General features: G+C 45.1%; 1 protein-coding gene across 4 annotated transcripts in view; it reads left to right on the top strand.

Moving 5' to 3' along the window:
* Positions 1 to 17,779, top strand: part of DCUN1D2 (defective in cullin neddylation 1 domain containing 2) — a 35,051-nt gene extending 17,272 nt beyond the window's left edge. For 2 of the 4 annotated variants that reach the window (XM_036250536.1, XM_036250537.1), the window contains exons 5-7: positions 11,699 to 11,781; positions 14,230 to 14,326; positions 16,941 to 17,775. In XM_036250536.1, the coding sequence (XP_036106429.1) occupies positions 11,699 to 11,781; positions 14,230 to 14,326; positions 16,941 to 17,020 (260 nt within the window). In that variant the 3' untranslated portion in view covers positions 17,021 to 17,775. Of the gene's footprint in view, positions 1 to 11,698; positions 11,782 to 13,576; positions 13,599 to 14,229; positions 14,327 to 16,940 lie in introns of all 4 variants that reach the window. The other 2 variants (XM_036250539.1, XM_036250535.1) reach the window with 2 other exon arrangements.
* Positions 17,780 to 18,495: the final 716 nt, after the last annotated feature.

Raw genomic sequence — 18,495 nt, 5'->3', positions numbered from 1 at the left:
CTGCTTAAAGCTTCAGAAGGTGGAGATGGCAGATCCGCTGGGAAGATATGAATGTAGCTTTTCTTGTTGGAGGAAGTGGGTGAGCAGAGAGAGGCTGTCAGTTGTGTAACGATGCAGCGGTGAGGAGTCTCCTACGTCACAGGCTTTGCACATTGCCCACTTTGTCCTGAGACAGAGAGCCAAGGTCATGGAAAATGTTTGTGGGACCCCATGGGAAGAGATGGTTTGGACACATTTGTTTGTGAAGAAAATGACCAGTTTCCTGTTTGGCCTGATGTCAGTGAAGGATCTGGTTTCATACCAGGTGCACAGACTGAATAGAAAGGAGAGTCCACGGCAGCACCAGGTTGGAGTGAGCGTGAGCAGTGAGAAGCAGCAGCAGAAGCTGGGTGTTGTCTGTTCTCACCCCCTCACAGAAGCCGACACATGGTCAACTGACTGAGATGCGGGGGCCCGGGAGCCACTGCAGGCAGGAGCCTTGATTTGCCCCTGGGCTCTCTGTGGCCCGTCGGGGTGTCGCCTGGAGAAGAGCTCTCCAGGTGCTTACAGAAGGACCGCAAGGCGGCAAGACTGAGGAGTAGTTAGCAGGGCCCTGGGTAACCCAGAATTCCAGATGATGCCAGTTGTATTAGTGCAGGGTGGAGAGTTGGACTCAGGTCTTGTGCTCCTGGGAAAAGTAGAGTACTTGGCAGACTTTAAGGAGAAGTAAGTCCTGCAGTGCTCCTCAGCAGACAGGCGACACTAGAGTGGAGTAACAGCATGTCGCCCAGTGCTGCCCCTCAGCCCTGGACACACTGTCTTCCTCTTCTGTGTCTTCTCTGCCACACAGATGTCCAAATCTAAGACTGGCTGCAACGTCAGTGTGGCTTTTGTTTGTAGGTGGCGGCTTTTGTCTTTTACCTGTTACTGGAAAGAAAAGTGGAAACGTCTGTATGAAGCACATGCAGTGTGGCAGCCAAGTGCCGTTATCTGATGCACATGAGCCTTCCCCTCACTTTATAAGCAGGGGGACAGGTTGAGGCATGGAAGCACGTGCTAGAGGAATGAACACGGGCTGTGATGGGGTTTGGAGCCCACCCTCCCCTGTCGTGTGTTCACCCCTCCCCGGTAGGCTGCCTGACGGGGGCTGCAAGCAGGCCTGAGCGCCGGGCGTCTGCAGGAGCAGAGAGCGGCGGCGCAGCATCCGGTTGCACAGCCTCACTGTCCTGGCCCAGTGGAGAAAGGTTGGACCCCAAAGTGGGGTCAGGCCTGTCTTGGCCCGTGCACTCCCTTGTGGTCACTCTGCTTGCCATGGCACTGCCTTCCTTTAGGGCTTTCTCCTCTGAGCTTGTCTGACCCCTCACATTCTCGAAACACCCCAGGACTCAGTTTTAACCAGTTTCTGTGCCAAGATAGTTCCCATTCTACCTACATCTTGCATTTTCTATTATTTGGTTTCAATTTACTTGTTTTGTATTATGCATATATATTGTATGAGCAAAATACATTACAATGTTAAATCTCCTATAATGTTCATAGTTCTGTTTTAGCACGGATGACTTCAATTTTTAAAAGCAACAAACATTGCCAAAGGAGTGCAGTGCTTCCCCCATGCAGGGTTGCTTCATCTGCTTATGTCAAGGTTGGAGCTGCTTAGAAGTGATGTTCAGCGTCGTCCACTCCTGTGTGTGGACAGGAAATGCTTTCTTGTTCTTTCAGAGAGCCACAGCAGTGTGTCCTGACTGAGGGTGCGTCACCCGGTCGTGAGCGCAGTGCGTCCTGACTGGGGGTGCGACACCCGGTTGTGAGCTGCAGTGTGTCCTGAGGGTGCGTCATCCGGTTGTGAGCGGCAGTGTGTCCTGACTGAGGGTGCGTCACCCAGTTGTGAGTGGCAGTGCATCCTGAGGGTGCGTCACCTGGTTGTGAGCGGCAGTGCATCCTAACTGAGGGTGCGTCACCCGGTTGTGAGCGGCAGTGTGTCCTGAGGGTGCGTCACCCGGTCGTGAGCGGCAGTGCGTCCTGACTGAGGGTGCGTCACCCAGTTGTGAGCGGCAGTGCATCCTGAGGGTGCGTCACCTGGTTGTGAGCGGCAGTGCGTCCTGACTGAGGGTGCGTCACCCGGTCGTGAGCGGCAGTGCGTCCTGACTGAGGGTGCGTCACCTGGTTGTGAGCGGCAGTGCGTCCTGACTGAGGGTGCGTCACCCGGTCGTGAGCGGCAGTGCGTCCTGACTGAGGGTGCGTCACCCGGTCGTGAGCGGCAGTGCGTCCTGACTGAGGGTGCGTCACCCGGTCGTGAGCGGCAGTGCGTCCTGACTGAGGGTGCGTCACCCGGTCGTGAGCGGCAGTGCGTCCTGACTGAGGGTGCGTCACCCGGTCGTGAGCGGCAGTGCGTCCTGACTGAGGGTGCGTCACCCGGTCGTGAGCGGCAGTGCGTCCTGACTGAGGGTGCGTCACCCGGTCGTGAGCGGCAGTGCATCCTAACTGAGGGTACATCACCCGGTTGTGAGCGGCAGTGTGTCCTGAGGGTGCGTCACCCGGTCGTGAGCGGCAGTGCGTCCTGACTGAGGGTGCGTCACCCAGTTGTGAGCGGCAGTGCATCCTGAGGGTGCGTCACCCGGTCGTGAGCGGCAGTGCGTCCTGACTGAGGGTGCGTCACCCGGTCGTGAGCGGCAGTGCGTCCTGACTGAGGGTGCGTCACCCGGTCGTGAGCGGCAGTGCGTCCTGACTGAGGGTGCGTCACCCGGTCGTGAGCGGCAGTGCGTCCTGACTGAGGGTGCGTCACCCGGTCGTGAGCGGCAGTGCGCCCTGACTGAGGGTGCGTCACCCGGTCGTGAGCGGCAGTGCGCCCTGACTGAGGGTGCGTCACCTGGTTGTGAGCGGCAGTGTGCCCTTTCTAGTGTGCCACCGGTGCTCAGGCCAGATTACAAGGCTTGAGTGTCAGTCTATAGAAGAGGGCTGTCTTGGGTCGAGGCAGCTAACGGACGGCTGTGAAGAGTTGCGTCTCGCCCTGGCCAGTTTGGCTCAGCGGTTAGAGCGTCGGCCTGCGGTCCGGAGAGACCTGGGTTCGGTTCCTGCTAAGGGCATGTACCTCGGTTGCAGTTTGTCCCCGGCCCTGGTTGGTCGTGCGGGTGGCAGCCACTCGATGTGTCCCTTCACGTCGATGTTTCTCTCTCTCTCTCTCCCTTCCTCTCTCTCCCTCCCACTCTATCTGTACAAAAAATGGAAAAATATCCTCAGGTGAGGATGATAAAAAAAAAAAAAAAGAGTTGCGTCTTGCCTCTGTTGGTGCTGTAATGAAGACATCAGCCTAGGAACTGTGCTCTCGCAGTGACCAAATAGATAATCAGGAGACTGGGTGCCAAGTTCAACTCCTGACTTCCTTGCTCCGCCCCCACCTGAAAGTAACTCTCTCTGCACTGCCCAGGCCAGCTACCGGATGCCACGTCAGCCTCAGCTTTATTACTTTTATTTCATCTGATTGTAGTTCCATTCTTTTCAACTGTGAAGATTATTTCTCTAGGTACACCTAACTGTCATTTCCACTACAGCAAGATCAGGTGGCTGCCATCAAAGCAGATCGGCTCCCAGGGGTCACGGGCCCTCTGAGAGCAGGGCCTCTCTGACAGAGGGAGGACACGGGAAGCCCGGGGTGCCAGGAACTGAGCCGTGTCTTAGGCTGCACGGTGGTACCTTCCATGTTCAGCTTGCAGCTGTCAGGTTGCCAAACCCGGGTTTATTCTACAGTGTAAGTGGTCCTTTCTGTTTTTGTTACGTTGGGAAGACAGACGAACGTGTGCGATGTGATGGGCTCTGTGACGCCCTGTCAGGCTCGTCAGACCGTCATCGTGCTGACGCAGAGGGGTCCAGCGACTGCTCTCATGGGGGGGAGTCGCACATCTTACTGTCTTACTTGGGGTGACGGTTGGCAGTTGAGTCCGGGGGCCTGAGTCCAGCTGGTCACTTTCTCTCAAATCTTTTCATCTCTACTTTGTTTTTTATTAAAAACTGTCCTCTGTTTTCACCTCTCTTTCTCTTAAGCCATTGTCTGTGGAGTTTATTTGCCCTTATGTTTCTTTTATTTTAGAAAAAAATCTTTTTTTTATTTCTCATTCTTGAGTTTTATCCCCTCATTTCTGAGTTTTTCTAATTCTGGTATATGTCTTTCATGTTTTGTGTCATTTTTAACGTCTTTTAACTTGTTTTGAAATGGGAAGTCACAGTTTTGATCTGTATTGGCATGTTTCCCGGCATGCATTCGTTTTCTAGAGGTGGTATTCTGTTTGTGTTATCTTTTTTCTTAGGATAGTGTTATATGAGATTTGACCTCAGTACTTTTCTCTTGCTCATATTCATGTGAAATTAGTTTTCTTGGACTTTTCAAAGGAGGATAGTTCAGGGCAACCTTCTAACTTCTTAGAGCTACCTCCTCTGGTATGTGTGTGTGTGTGTCTGTGTGTGTGTGTGCGTGCGCGTGCCTGCATACATGTATGCATGTGTGTACATGTGTGTGCATCATGTATAATAATGTAAAATTTGCTTTCTAAGATTTTCTGGATCTATCCCTCTGCCCCATTTTTCATCTCTTTTCTTGTCTCTGCTGCTCTTTTCTGTTTAACTTGTGTACTCTCAGCTGCCTTTCTACAGTGAGACCCTGTCTGGAAGGTGCTGTGATAGGTCATTTCTGAGGTTCATGAGAGCCTCAGCCCCCATGGCCTTTGTGGCAGGTCCCTGCGCCCACCTCCCGTTGGTCACAGCAATGACCTGGTGCAGGGTCTGTCCTCCTCATCCTGGCCAGGCTTTGCAGCAGACACCTGATGGCTGCTCTGAGGTCCCCCGTGGTCATACCCGTCAGAGCCCCCATGCCTCACTGACTCCCCGTCCCACACACCATGCTGGACTTGTGGCTGCTAGTGGTCCAATTTTTGGTTCATAATGATGCTTTCTCACCTTATTTCATTGTTAATGTTGCCTTTGAGTTTTGGATGGTTATCTAGTTGCTGTATCTGCTTTTATGTGAAGATTCAGAGAAATTTAAAAACCGTGCTACCTCTTCTGCCACCTTTCCAGGATCCTTTGAGTGTTAAGTTTCCATCAAGTGCTCATCAAAGGATACAGAGGAGGGGCTGAGACATGTAACTGCTTGTTCTTGAATCATCAGATTAGGGGTCCTTGGGGCTTTTTCCCCAAGACGATTCATTACTTCTTTTTTTTTTTTGAGAGACGGAGGTGGGGAGAGAGAGAGAAAAAAATCAGTGCGACAGAGAAACATCGATACGTTGCCTCCCCATGTGTCCCGACTGGGGAGCGAACCTGAAACCTATGTGCTCTGACTGGGAATCGAACCTGCCACCCTTTGGTGTATGGGACTGTACTCTAACCAACTGAGCCACATCATCCAGGGCAGTTCTTTTTTTAAGCATTTCAACTGTTTTTAAGTGTACAGCTCAGTGGCGCTTTGTTATACAACCATCACCACCATCCATGTCTAGAACTTACTCATCTTGCCAGACTAAAACTTAGCCCCATTCAGTAATGACTCCCCATTCTCCCTCCCACCAGCCCTGGACAACCAACATTCTACTTCCTGTCTCATTGACTTTGACTACTTTAGGTAACTCACATCAATGAAATCATGCAGCATTTGTCGTTTTGTTACTTATTATTTCATTTAGCATAATGTCCTCATGCTCCATCCATGTTGTAGCCTGTGTCAGAATTTTCTTCCTTTTTAAGGCTGAATAATACTCTACTCTATGTATTTCCACATTTTGCTTATCTATCCGTCAGTGTACACTTGGGTTGTTTCCACCTTTTATAATTGTGAATAATGCTGCTATGAACATGAGAGTACAGATACCTGCTTGAGTCCGGGCTTTTCAATTCTTTTGGGTAAATACCCAGAGGTGCAGTTGCTGGATCATGTGGTAATTGTATGTTTAAATTTTTTGAAAAACCTCCATACTGTTTTCTACAGCAGCTGTGTCATTTTACGTTCCCACCAACAGTGCACAGGGTTCTAATTTCTCCACATTCTTGCCAACACATATTATTTTCTGAAATATATGTATTGGCCATCCTAATAGGTGTATTGAAACTGTTCTTTTATCTGATTTTTTATTTTTGAAACTAAAATTCTTGCTTCTTATCTTCTCTTCTACACTATTTCTATTTATTTATTTCTAAGAGGCTGAAGCAAAACAGTCATTAAAAATTAGAGCCCATTTTAGTTTGGACCCTGATTACCCAATAACAATCATCAGTGTTCTAGAAGCTACCAAACAAATAGACAACAGAATAACAGTACTGAAAAAGATTCGGGTTGGGCTCATTCAGCATTCTTAGGATATCTGTAATAAGACTTGCTCGTTTGGTGAGGGCAAGTGCCCTGTTCCCAACAGGTGGTTCTTTCTGCCATGGATAGTATTTCTATGCTGCCATTAAAAGAAAACAACAACAAAACCCTTTTCTGATTTTTCCCTAACTAATATACACCTGAACAAGAAATAATGCTTTCCATGCTTTTCTAAAATTTGGCTAATTCAGGTCTGAGTGTAATTATTATCATACTTCAAAAGAAAAAAAATTAGATAATGCTTTACTTTTGAACAGTTTAATTCTTAGAGCCTTATTTAGCTTCATTTTCTTATCTTTTTTTTTTTTTAAGATTTATGTCTTTTTTAAAATTGATTTTAGGGCAACAGAGAGAGAAAACTGACATTGATTTGTTGTTCCACTTACTCATGCATTCATTGGTTGATTCTTATATGTGTCCTGACCAGTGATCAAACCTGCAACCTTGGCATATCGGGGCAATGCTCTAACCATCTGAGCTAGCTACTTGGCCAGGGCCTTAGCTTTATTTTTCAAAGTGACAATTTATCTGATCCAAATTTTAAAATAACAGCAGTTATTCGTTATTGTTGTTAAATGGTTACTAGGAATGGGCACCTTGAAATGTCAGTAAGTGATAAGACAGTAGTCTTTCTGACCATTCTGTAACTTTAATATCTTCAGTATAATTAAGCTTCTGTTAGGAGTAATTATTTATACTTACTGATATGTTTTGCAGTCTGTGGAATTCTTTCCCTTAAATGTTGAAATGAAAACGTTCAAAAAGAATTAGCATTTCATTTAACTTCCATGTGTAGGTATTGTTTTTAAGAATTTTTACCTTATAATGCCAAGTTAACTTGCCAGAACTGGGAAACTATTAAGGAACGTTTTTTAAAGTTATGATTTACTGCAGGTCCTTGCATAGTGAGGTCTGCAGACCAGTACATCATCTGGGAACTTGCCTGAATTGCAGATTCTCAGGTTGCACCCCAGACCCACTGTTTTGGTTAGTAATTGCTATGTAAGAAAGTACCTAAAAACTTAGTGGCTTCAAACAACAGTCATAGTGTGTGTGTGTGTGTGTGTGTGTGTGTGTGTGTGTGTGTTTAATCCTCACTCAAGGATATGTTGAGAGAGAGAGAGAGACAGACATTGATGTGAGAAACATCGATCCATTGCCTCCTGTATGCATCCTGACCAGAGATCAAACTTGCAACCTATGTACATGTCCTAATGGGAAATTGAACCCGAAACCTTTTGGTGTAAGGGACAATGCTCCAACCAACTGAGCCACCCAGCCCCAGTAAACAACAATTATTATTTTATAGCTCATGATCTTTCGAGTCAGGGATTCAGGCAGGGCTCAGTAGGGCAGCTCTTCTGTTCCACACAGTCAACTCAGACACTCAGTGGCGTTTCAGCTGGCAGCTGGATTTGGTTGCAGTGCCCAGGAGGGACTCCGAGAGGGCCTGATGCCTCATTGCTCCCCCACGTAGCTCCATTGGGGTCTTTTATAGCATGGCGGCCTCGGGCTGGCAAGGCTACTGATGAGGACGGTACATCTCTCTTAAGGCCCAGCTCTGCAAATCCTGTATTATCAGTTCCATTTGAAGTTACTACATTTTATATACATTATGAATTCCTCGGTAATTTCTAAGAGGTCATAAATTAGAATCTAAACTAATTATCTGATTTAAAGTTTTAAAACTTTTTTTTCCCCTGTGAATATTTCAAAGAAATTCAGTATGAGGGTAAAGAGTGTTTTGAAACATTTTTATAATATGGAGCCTAATATATTTAGCCTCTGTTGTAAATAGATTTTCCTTAGCATCAGAGAGCAAAAAAAGATGAAATTTATAGTTAATCCTGTAATTTCTTCACTGAGAAAAAATATTTTTTATTATTTTATTTATGTCTATAGGCACTTAAAATGTTTATCAAAATCATTCACTAGAGAATTAGAACGACTACTGATTTTGTTTCTTTGCTTTATAAGAGTAATTAAGAGAATATGAATTGTATTAAGGAAAATAATAACCTTTTCAGGAAATGATTAAATGATTTGAACATTTCAGATATATTAGATCTATTTTAAAAGGTTTTTGAGAGATTTTAGAAAAAATAAATAAAGCAAAACAAATAATTTTATGACTACACACCCAAAACAGAACCATTTATTGAATGATTTCCAAAGTAGATTACACGGTCTGTCTTTTGGAAGATTCATTATAAATTAAAGAGATTGATTCAAGTGTTCCTATAGTTCGTAGAAATAGCATGGACGCCTGTGGAAAGGGGTAATCAAAACCGAGATGTATCTCTCATTTCCTTCATGTTTGTGTGTCTGTGTATGTGTGTGTGTTAAGATTATGTGTACTGTATTGTTTTATGTATGATTATTCTTTAGGCTGTACTTAACTGATGGTCAGCCTAATAAAGAAGATAAAGCTATTTGACTCTTTGTTTTAATGTAAGAAGCTTAACATAGTTTCATACTGGCTAGAGTCTGGAATCAGTTGTCTTTGAGAAATCTTGATTTTTGAAGAAATAGTCTCATGATTAGCTAATTTTTATATCTTCTCAAAGACCTTTTTTTGAGCCTGGCCAGTGTGGCTCAGTGGTTGAGCGTCAACCCACGCACCAAGAGGTTGCTGATTCACTTCCTGTTCAGGGCACAGGCCGGATCCCCAGACGGGGACATGCAGGAGGCAGCCAGTCGATGTTCTCTTCCATCGATGTTTCTATTTATCTCTCTCTCCCTCTCCCTTCCTCTCTCTCTAAAATCAATCAAAAGAAAAAAAATTTTAATGAAAAACAAAGATCTTTTCATGAGAGAAGGGACATTTTTATTATCTAATTCTAAGTGAAGCATCACAAACATAGATTTTAAAATGGTAATACCTTCTTCTGAACATTTTCTTACTCAGGGGATAAGACTTTTCAGAGGTTATTGAAAAAAATAGCTGCTATAAAAATTATGTGTTCTTTTTATTTTGTTTTTAATTTTTTTTTTCTTCACCCGAGGACATTTTTTTTTTGCATTTATCTTCAGATAGAGTGGGAGGAAGAGAGGGGGGAAGAGAGAGAGAGAAACTTCGATGTGAGAGAGACATATAGACCCACACAACCCCAACCGGGGCAGGGGACAAACTGCAACCAAGGTACATGCCCCTAGCGGAAACCGAACCCGGGACTCTCCAGTCCACAGGCTGATGCTCTAACCACTGAACAAAACTAGCCAGGGCAATTATGTGTTCTTGATTTCAGCTTTCAAGTTTTATCATTTTGAATTCTGTTGTTATTTTGCAAATGGCTAAGTCTATTTGGATACTATTAAACATTTTTACACAGGTAATACTAAATATTGAAAATGCGTACATTTGCTTCTGGTCCTGTGATTTATAAACATACAAATCAGGAACTGTATAAGAGAGATTTCTAGGACCAAACTAATCCAAAAGTAACTAAGTTAAATGTCTGCCATAAGACTATTTTTCTTTTTTTCCCAGGTTTACCTCCATTTCTCAGTATGAGACTTCTCATCATTAGGATGAGTTGAGTATAGAATTCAATTAACGTTCTCCCTAAATGATAAGGATGTAGACTTAGCAGGACAAGATTAATCATCTTAGTGTTATACTGCGGGCCCCATAGGTAAGGTTCAGTGAGCCTTTCCATACTGTTGGTTCCTTGAAAACTTCTGACCATTTCTTTCTTTCTGATTAAGACACCAGGGTATTTAGGACTGAGAAAGTCTATCATGGATTTTAAACACATAGGGAATATGGGCGTTTTGTTGTAAGTTGTTGCTATTCATACATCTCTTTTTAATAATGGTTGACTCTGGAAGTCTCAGGATAGAGCTGTAACTTGAATAATTTTTGTCCCAGTAAGACCAAACAAGATTTAGATTAAAATCTTTTAGTATTTTGTATTTAAAATAATCTGTTACCTTAAATATTTAAAATGCTTTTCACATTAGTCTATCTAACATACATATGTAAACATATAATTAGGAAATTATTTCATTGTAACTGTTCATTTATTATCTAAAAGTAGTAATTAAAGGTCATCAATTTTAAGAAATAAACTTCTTGGCCTCTTTATGTACTTTCTATGTCAAGCATATAAAAAGAAATAGATATTAAACTTCTGGTGAGCAGAGAATAAATCTTAGTGTTCCAAAAATGGATTGGGGATAATATTCTAACACAGCCCTAAAACTCAGCATTCATATTACATTAAGACATCATCTTAAGATTGAGCTCTACAACATAGGTTTATATAGAAGTAGTGAAATAGCCCTGGCTGGTTTGGCTCAGTGGTTAGAGTATTGGCCTGCGGACCAATGAGTTGTGGGTTTGATTCTGATCAAGGGCACGTACCTCGGTTGGAGTATGTCCCCGTATCTGGTTGGGTCATATGGAAGGCAACCAGTCGATGTGGCTCTATCACATCGATGTTTCTATCTGTCTCTCTCTCTCTCTCCCCCCCCCCCACTCTATCAGATGATAAAAACAAAAAATTAAATTAAAAAAAAAGTAGTGAAATAAATAATCACTACCTTCCAGTTGGGCGGGGTAGGGGGGGTTGCGGGGAATGAGGACATCGACTTTGATTAATAACCATCTAGATTTTTAACTATCCTTACATCAGTGAAAGTACAATTCCAAGTCCTTACAAAGCTTATATGACTTACTTTGGAATCAGATTCTGTTTTAATTTTTACAGTGACAGGGCAAGTCTGTTTGGAAAACACTATGTCACTTTATTTCAAGTTGTTTAACTTAGAAAGCACATTGGCCACGCCTGGCCGGTGTGGCTCAGTGGATTGAGCATTGTCCCAAGGATTGAGAGGTCCTGGTTTGATTCCTGGTCAGGGCACATGCCTGGGTTGCAGGCTCAATCCCCAGTAGGGGGCATGCAGGAGGCGGCCAGTTGATGTTTCTCTCTCACATTGATGTTCTATCTCGATCTCTCTTCCTCTCTCTCTAAAAAATCAATAAAAACATTTTAAAAAAGAAAGTACGTTGGCTTACTTTTCAAAAAATAAATGATATGCATTCATAATATTCAGGTTGGTTCAGGTTTAAAGAAAGCCTGATATGTATGAAAATGAGAGTCTTCAAAACTTATTAATTAGGGATAATTATACATTCAAATAACATAAAACACAAATCCTTTGTAGGAGACATTTGCTCAAAGTTATAAAATTAGATTACACATAATTTTAGGAATACTTCTATAAGGAATGAGCCTCATAGTACTCTCGGGTAAGACTGCTGAGTTTTAGTAAGTGAATATCAGTGTGCTAAGAAGTGGTTGTTTTTTGTGCAACAGAAAAAGAAATTGGGATTTACTAACTGCCCTTTTTTTTTTTTGCCAGATTTAGAAATGGCCGTTGCATATTGGAATTTAGTGTTATCTGGAAGGTTTAAGTTTTTAGATCTTTGGAACACCTTTTTATTGGTAAGTGTCCTTCTGCTTCTTGCCATGTGAGCCCAGGGTAAAGGGGCGGTCAGCAGGTTATGTGGCTGTGCATTTTATCTAACCAAAGTATTATACATGGGCATTGTGGTAAATGAAAGTTCGATACAGCAATCACCAGGTACCTGACAAGCTGCCAGATAGTTTTGCCACCTGTAGAGCACACAGCCCCTGAGTTTCAGGCAGGGCTGCTCTGAGACAGACTGCAAAAGGGGCTCCTTCCCAGGCTGGGGTTTCGGACGGAGTGTATTGTTGTCCAGTGGAACTTGCCACTGCGAGTGCGTTCATAGTCTGATGCCATTTCAAAATGTATTTCGTGATGCCTAGAAGGAAAGGAGGGCATTGCTGGTCCCTTTAGGAGAGAGCCCATCTGTGCTGGAGGCAGTCATCCCAGTCATGCTGGGCCTTCTTAGTTAGATGGCGCCTCATAGCACGAATAAGGGAAGCTGGTGTAGCTGTGCCTATCCAAAGTGCATGGAGCACAAGGATACACCCTGACTCCAAAATAGACAGTTGTGATATCAGATGTGCCCAGATCTCCCTTGTTGGTTCCATCCGTGAGTGTGAGAGGAGCCCTAACCTGGCTGAGGACAAGCCCCTCCACTGAGAACAGTTGTGTTTTAAGGCCCTTCTTGAAATAGCACGATAATGTCTATGTTCAACTGAGTAACAGCAGGTCACATTTACTCTGTTCCACCACTCACTAGTTTTGGGGCCAGTAACCTCAACTGCAGACATTCCCCAAAGAACCTGCACACACATGCACAATGACAATGCTCTCACATCATTTTAACAGCAACACTGGGAACAGCCAGTGTTCATCAACAGGAGAGCAGTGAAAACTCAGGGTGTAAATGCAGTAGAGTACAACCACAGAGAATGAAATGAATCAATCTAGGTTTACATGAATTAGGCTGGATACATTTCAAACATAGTGTTGAGTGAAACAAAAACAAGTTACAGCCCTGGCTGGCTTGGCTCAACAGATAGAACATCAACCACAGACTGAAAGGTCATGGGTTTGCTTCCCAGCCAAGGGCACGTACCTGGGTTGCAGGTTCGATCCCTGGCCCTGGTCAGGGTCAAGTGGGAGGCAACCAATCAATGTATCTGTCTCTCTCATATCAATGTTTCTCTCTGTCTCCCTCCCTCCTTCCCACTCTATCTAAAAAACAATGGAAAAATATCCTCACGTGAGGATTAACCAAAACAAAAATAGTTGCAGAAGACAACATAGGATTTGGTAGTAGTTATATGAATGTTTTTAAATGTAAGAAGAGCTTGTAAGTTGTTTATGAATGCATATGCCTATGCTGTATGTACAGAGACAGGCATGAAAATGATAAATGCTGATCAGGAGGATGAGCACCTCTGTAAGAAGAAACAGCAGAATGAGAGAGAAGTGGGGGGGGGGTTGCAGGTTTGCTGCTGCAGCTGGATGATAAACCATAGCACACAGATGTTACATTATTCTTCATATTTTGGGTATATCTGAAATATTGAATAACAAAGATATGTATAGAAAGTTGTCCCAATACACTGCAAGAACTACCTAGTATATAGAAAAATTAAGCCCTGGCCAGTTTGGCTCAGCGGTTAGAGCATCGGCCTGCGGACCAGAGAGTCCCAGGTTCGGTTCCCGCTAAGGGCATGTACCTCAGTTACAGTTTGTCCCCAGCCCCGGTTAGGGTCATGTGGGTGGCAACCACTCAGTGTGTCTCTCACGTAGATGTTTCTCTCTCTCTTCCTCCCTCTCTCCCTCCCGATCTATCTGAAGATAAATGCAAAAATGTCCTCAGGTAAGGATTAAAAAAGAAAGAAAAAATATATCGAAAAACAACTTGTCTATTACTCTATGTTGTTTCTGAATTGGCTTGGGGTTAGGTAAAGAGATTAAAATGCTGTGCTTGATTTGACTGAAACAGGTTCTTATAATGTTTTTTTTATCCTCACCCGAGGATATTTTTCTATTTATCATCAGATAGAGTGGGAGGGACGGGGAGAGAGACAGAGGGCGAGAGGTCAAGAGAGAAACATCTACATGAGAGGGACACATCGACTGGTTGCCTCCTGCACGACCCCAACCAGGGCCAGGGATGAACCGCAACAGACCTATGTGCCCTTGACCGGAATCAAACCCACGACTCATTGGTCTCCAGACCGATGCTCTAACTGCTGAGCCAAACCAGCCAGGGCTAATGTTTGTATTTTACATGTTTTATTTGTAAATAAATTTATTTTTTGTATTTGCACATTGACATTATGTAGCTCTTAACATTTATCTAAAGCACTATTTTTAACTTTTAACAATTTTCGTATGATACTTATTCTTCATCAAATTATGTACTGAGATAACTAGATCACTAGAGCACCTGAGAGTTATTTCTCTATCTTAAATCTGGTGGGGTTTTTTTTTCTCTTATATATTAGGAACATCACAAAAGATCAATCCCAAGGGACACTTGGAACCTTCTGCTAGATTTTGGAAATATGATTGCAGATGACATGTCTAACTATGATGAAGAAGGTACGAGAAGTTGAAGTTGTACTTCTGGTGATCACCAGAAATGCTAATATGTGTGCTAACTTTTTCTCCCCCTAGAGCACAGGACCGTGATGGTGACAGAGACGGGGACAGGCGGGCCCTGGAAAGCAGGACCGTGATGGAGAGAGACGTAGGCACTAGGGTCAGAAGGGGCCTAGAGCACAGGACGGTGATGGTGACAGCGACGGGGTCAGGCGGGCCCTGGAAAGCAGGACCGTGATGGAGACGTAGCACTAGGGTCAGAAGGGGCCTAGAGCACAGGACCGTGATGGAGACGTAGCACTGGGGTCAGAAGGGGCCTAGAGCACAGGACCGTGATGGAGACGTAGCACTCGGGTCAGAAGGGGCCTAGAGCACAGGACGGTGGTGGTGACAGGGACGGGGTCAGGCGGGCCCTGGAAAGCAGGACCGTGATGGAGACGTAGCACTAGGGTCAGAAGGGGCCTAGAGCACAGGACGGTGATGGAGACGTAGCACTAGGGTCAGAAGGGGCCTAGAGCACAGGACGGTGGTGGTGACAGGGACGGGGTCAGGCGGGCCCTGGAAAGCAGGACCGTGATGGAGACGTAGCACTAGGGTCAGAAGGGGCCTAGAGCACAGGACGGTGATGTGACAGGGACGGGGTCAGGCGGGCCCTGGAAAGCAGGACCGTGATGGAGACGTAGCACTAGGGTCAGAAGGGGCCTAGAGCACAGGACGGTGATGGTGACAGGGACGGGGTCAGGTGGGCCCTGGAAAGCAGGACCGTGATGGAGACGTAGCACTAGGGTCAGAAGGGGCCTAGAGCACAGGACCGTGATGGAGACGTAGCACTGGGGTCAGAAGGGGCCTAGAACACAGGACCGTGATGGAGACGTAGCACTCGGGTCAGAAGGGGCCTAGAGCACAGGACGGTGGTGGTGACAGGGACGGGGTCAGGTGGGCCCTGGAAAGCAGGACCGTGATGGAGACGTAGCACTAGGGTCAGAAGGGCCTAGAGCACAGGACCGTGATGGAGGACGTAGCACTGGGGTCCAGAAGGGGCCTAGAGCACAGGACCGTGATGGAGACGTAGCACTCGGGTCAGAAGGGGCCTAGAGCACAGGACGGTGGTGGTGACAGGGATGGGGTCAGGCGGGCCCTGGAAAGCAGGACTGTGATGGAGACGTAGCACTGGGGTCAGAAGGGGCCTAGAGCACAGGACGGTGGCGGTGACAGGGACGGGGTCAGGCGGGCCCTGGAAAGCAGGACCGTGATGGAGACGTAGCACTGGGGTCAGATGGGACCCAGTTGACTCCTGGCTTTACCCCACTGATGAAATGGAGGTGATGATGATAATAATAGTATCCACTTTATTATGTATTGAAATCACAAAAGAAAAATAGGGTTTCATATTTATTTAATCCAGAAGACAATTCTCTAAACCAGTGGTTCTCAACCTTCCTAATGTCGTGACTCTTTAATACAGTTCCTCATGTTGTGGTGACCCCCAACCATAAAATTATTTTTGTTGCTACTTCATAATTGTATTTTTGCTACTGTTATGAATCGCCATTGGGAATATGTGTTTTCCGATGGTCTTAGGCGACCCCTGTGAAAGGGTTATTCGACCCCCAAAGGGAGAACCACTGCTCTAAACTAAAGCATTTGAAACACGGACACGCAGAGAGCCCCATGGCGGACTCTAGAAAGCGGGTGTTTGAGAAAGGCTGCGGCAAGTACAAATCCCATGTGATGCTGCCTCGGGTTGTTAGGGCGTTTAGGCTTATGTGATGATTCCAGGTTATGTTCACCTGCATGAACATAATGGCCATGGGCCCAACTGCCAAATATTCCAGGACACTCAGGGGACATTGAATGCCTACGTATTTGGAAAGGAATGCTCCCTCTCCAGACCCCCACCCACCGTCTGCTTCCTGGGTGCCCGGCTAGGAGTGACTTCCTCCTCCTCATCCTCTCTGTTCTAGAAAGGTGAAGGCTTTTTAGCAGCGGCGCTCGCCACTCCTGATGTCTGTGTCTCTGTCCTCAGCACTGCGCACCCGCCCTAACACAGAGTAGGCAGCTAGTCACTGTGCTGAATGAGTGGGGGGACTTCAGAGAGAAGCCCAGCTTTCAGGAGCTTTAGCTACGGTGGGTGAGACAAGGCTACATAAAGAGGAGCCCAAACGTAAAGTAGTGACTATATGGCTGGTCACTGGGTAGTGTGTGAGTGTCCTGGGCATTTAGGGGGCCACTTGGATTGGGGGAGAGGACAGGGCTCAGGGAGGAACAGCGTCCCTAGTGGAAGAAAGCGGCTGCATCTCTCACCTGGGAGAGCCAAGGGTCCTCTGCTCTGGCCCTGACTGCCTGGTGCAGGGGCTGAGGGCCATGAGCCCACAGTGGGGACGGGAGGGCCAGCTAGCCTGGTGTGCCTACAAACACACCAATATGTGCAGGCCCTGGTCCGGCTAGAGCAGAAGTGGGCAATTTCAGCAGTTAAGTGAAGCACAGGCTGTTGAAACTAACAATCATTTAAGTTTTTGAACTATGAACGTTAAATTATGAAAAAAGTGCTTTGAATAAAATAACATTGCTCTAAAACATAAATTTTTTTAAAAATCTGCTTGTTTTCCTTTAGGAGCATGGCCTGTCCTCATAGATGATTTCGTAGAATATGCACGGCCAGTCGTCACAGGTGGCAAACACAGCCCTTTCTAGGCAGAAATGAAGATGGATGAGGATTATAAAATGAACTGCAACCTGCAAGGAGACGTTTTGGTCGGTTTCTGGACACACATGTCACTGATTTCAGAAGTCCTCCTTGACCAGCCATGGAACTGGAGTGACCATCTCACTCAGCTTGAAGAAAGTGCTGGCCAAGCGTGGACACCGTAAAGAGATCCTCGGAAGACAGCTGCTTTGGAGTGTCTGGGACGGGTCACGTAGTCGTTGCTTTAGGAGATTTCTGCATGATCTTTATATTTATGAAAAAGCACCTAGAGCCTGTTTGCGGACTGCAGAGCACGCAGTTAGTTCATGACTTCAGGTGAACACCAGCAGCACCACACTCTGCTGAATTACATTGTAATTACACTTAAAAAAAAAGTATTTGTGCCCTTGGTAGGATGTTGTATTTTTATACAAGTCAAAGCTGTTTAAAATGTGCCCAAAAGAAAATGACCTTGTCGTGGATTCTAACCATTTTTTTAAACTTGGTGCCAGGAATTCAAGATTTCTATTTTTTGAATTATCAAATATCTAGATTTACCAGATCTATTTTTGTTTTAATTTTCTCTAGATGTTCATCTGAAAATCATTTTATAGTTTTTAATAGCCATTACAGTTTCCACAGCGGCGGCACATGTAGTATGTGATAATTCCGGGAAAGTTTTATTTTCAACTGTTTACAAGTCAGCAGGTCTATTTTACTTCTAATAATGTCATTTGAACTTCCTAAGAAGTTTTTTTTTTTAAAGAATGTATTTTATTATACTTAAAAAAGACATTTTTCCATGAAGAATATTTCTTTTATGAATGACGAATTATAGATTTAAAAATCAAGTGAGTTGGTTCCTTCAAATATCTGTAATATCCATAATGTCCACTCTCTAGCCCTTTGTATGGTTGTACACGTTTGGAAACTAAAATGCACATCATTGTCCAAAAAAACACCAAATCGGAAACCATCTCATTTGTGAGCTGAAGTCTGTCTGTGCCTCAGGCCGCCCTCTGGTTTTTCTGGTGTTTGCCTTGTCAACAAGGACCGCCCAGGGCAGCACAGGGATCGCGGGAGGCCTGCACTGCACCTGCTCTTCTTTTGGAAAAGCTCTGTGTAGAGTTTTGAAAAATCACTGTGTGGACCCTACCTCATATTTGAAAAGATCTTCCCGTCACAAGTGTGCCTGCTGCCCTGCCCGTAACCCAGTTTATGAGACAAATAAATTGGGGTTATTCGGGACAGAGGAAATTCACTTCAGATTTCCTGTAAACAGAAAGTGTGCCTAAAATGTGTCATTTTGATTTGACTTTCAAAAATGTGATTCACTCCGTGTTTTAGGAAGCGCCCATGTCCAACATGGGGTTTGCGGATACTTACTCTGTGAACTGTGTATACTCTTGAGTAGAAATCTCTAAAAACAGGCAGCAGGCTGTGGAGGATCGGAAAGGGGGCTGAGGCCTGGAGACCACAGGCT

The sequence above is a fragment of the Molossus molossus genome, unplaced genomic scaffold (assembly GCF_014108415.1).
Source record: "Molossus molossus isolate mMolMol1 unplaced genomic scaffold, mMolMol1.p scaffold_m16_p_9, whole genome shotgun sequence".
Lineage (NCBI taxonomy): Eukaryota > Metazoa > Chordata > Mammalia > Chiroptera > Molossidae > Molossus > Molossus molossus.
The sequence above is the reverse complement of the archived record's forward strand: the minus strand, read 5'-3'. Positions and strand labels throughout refer to the sequence as shown.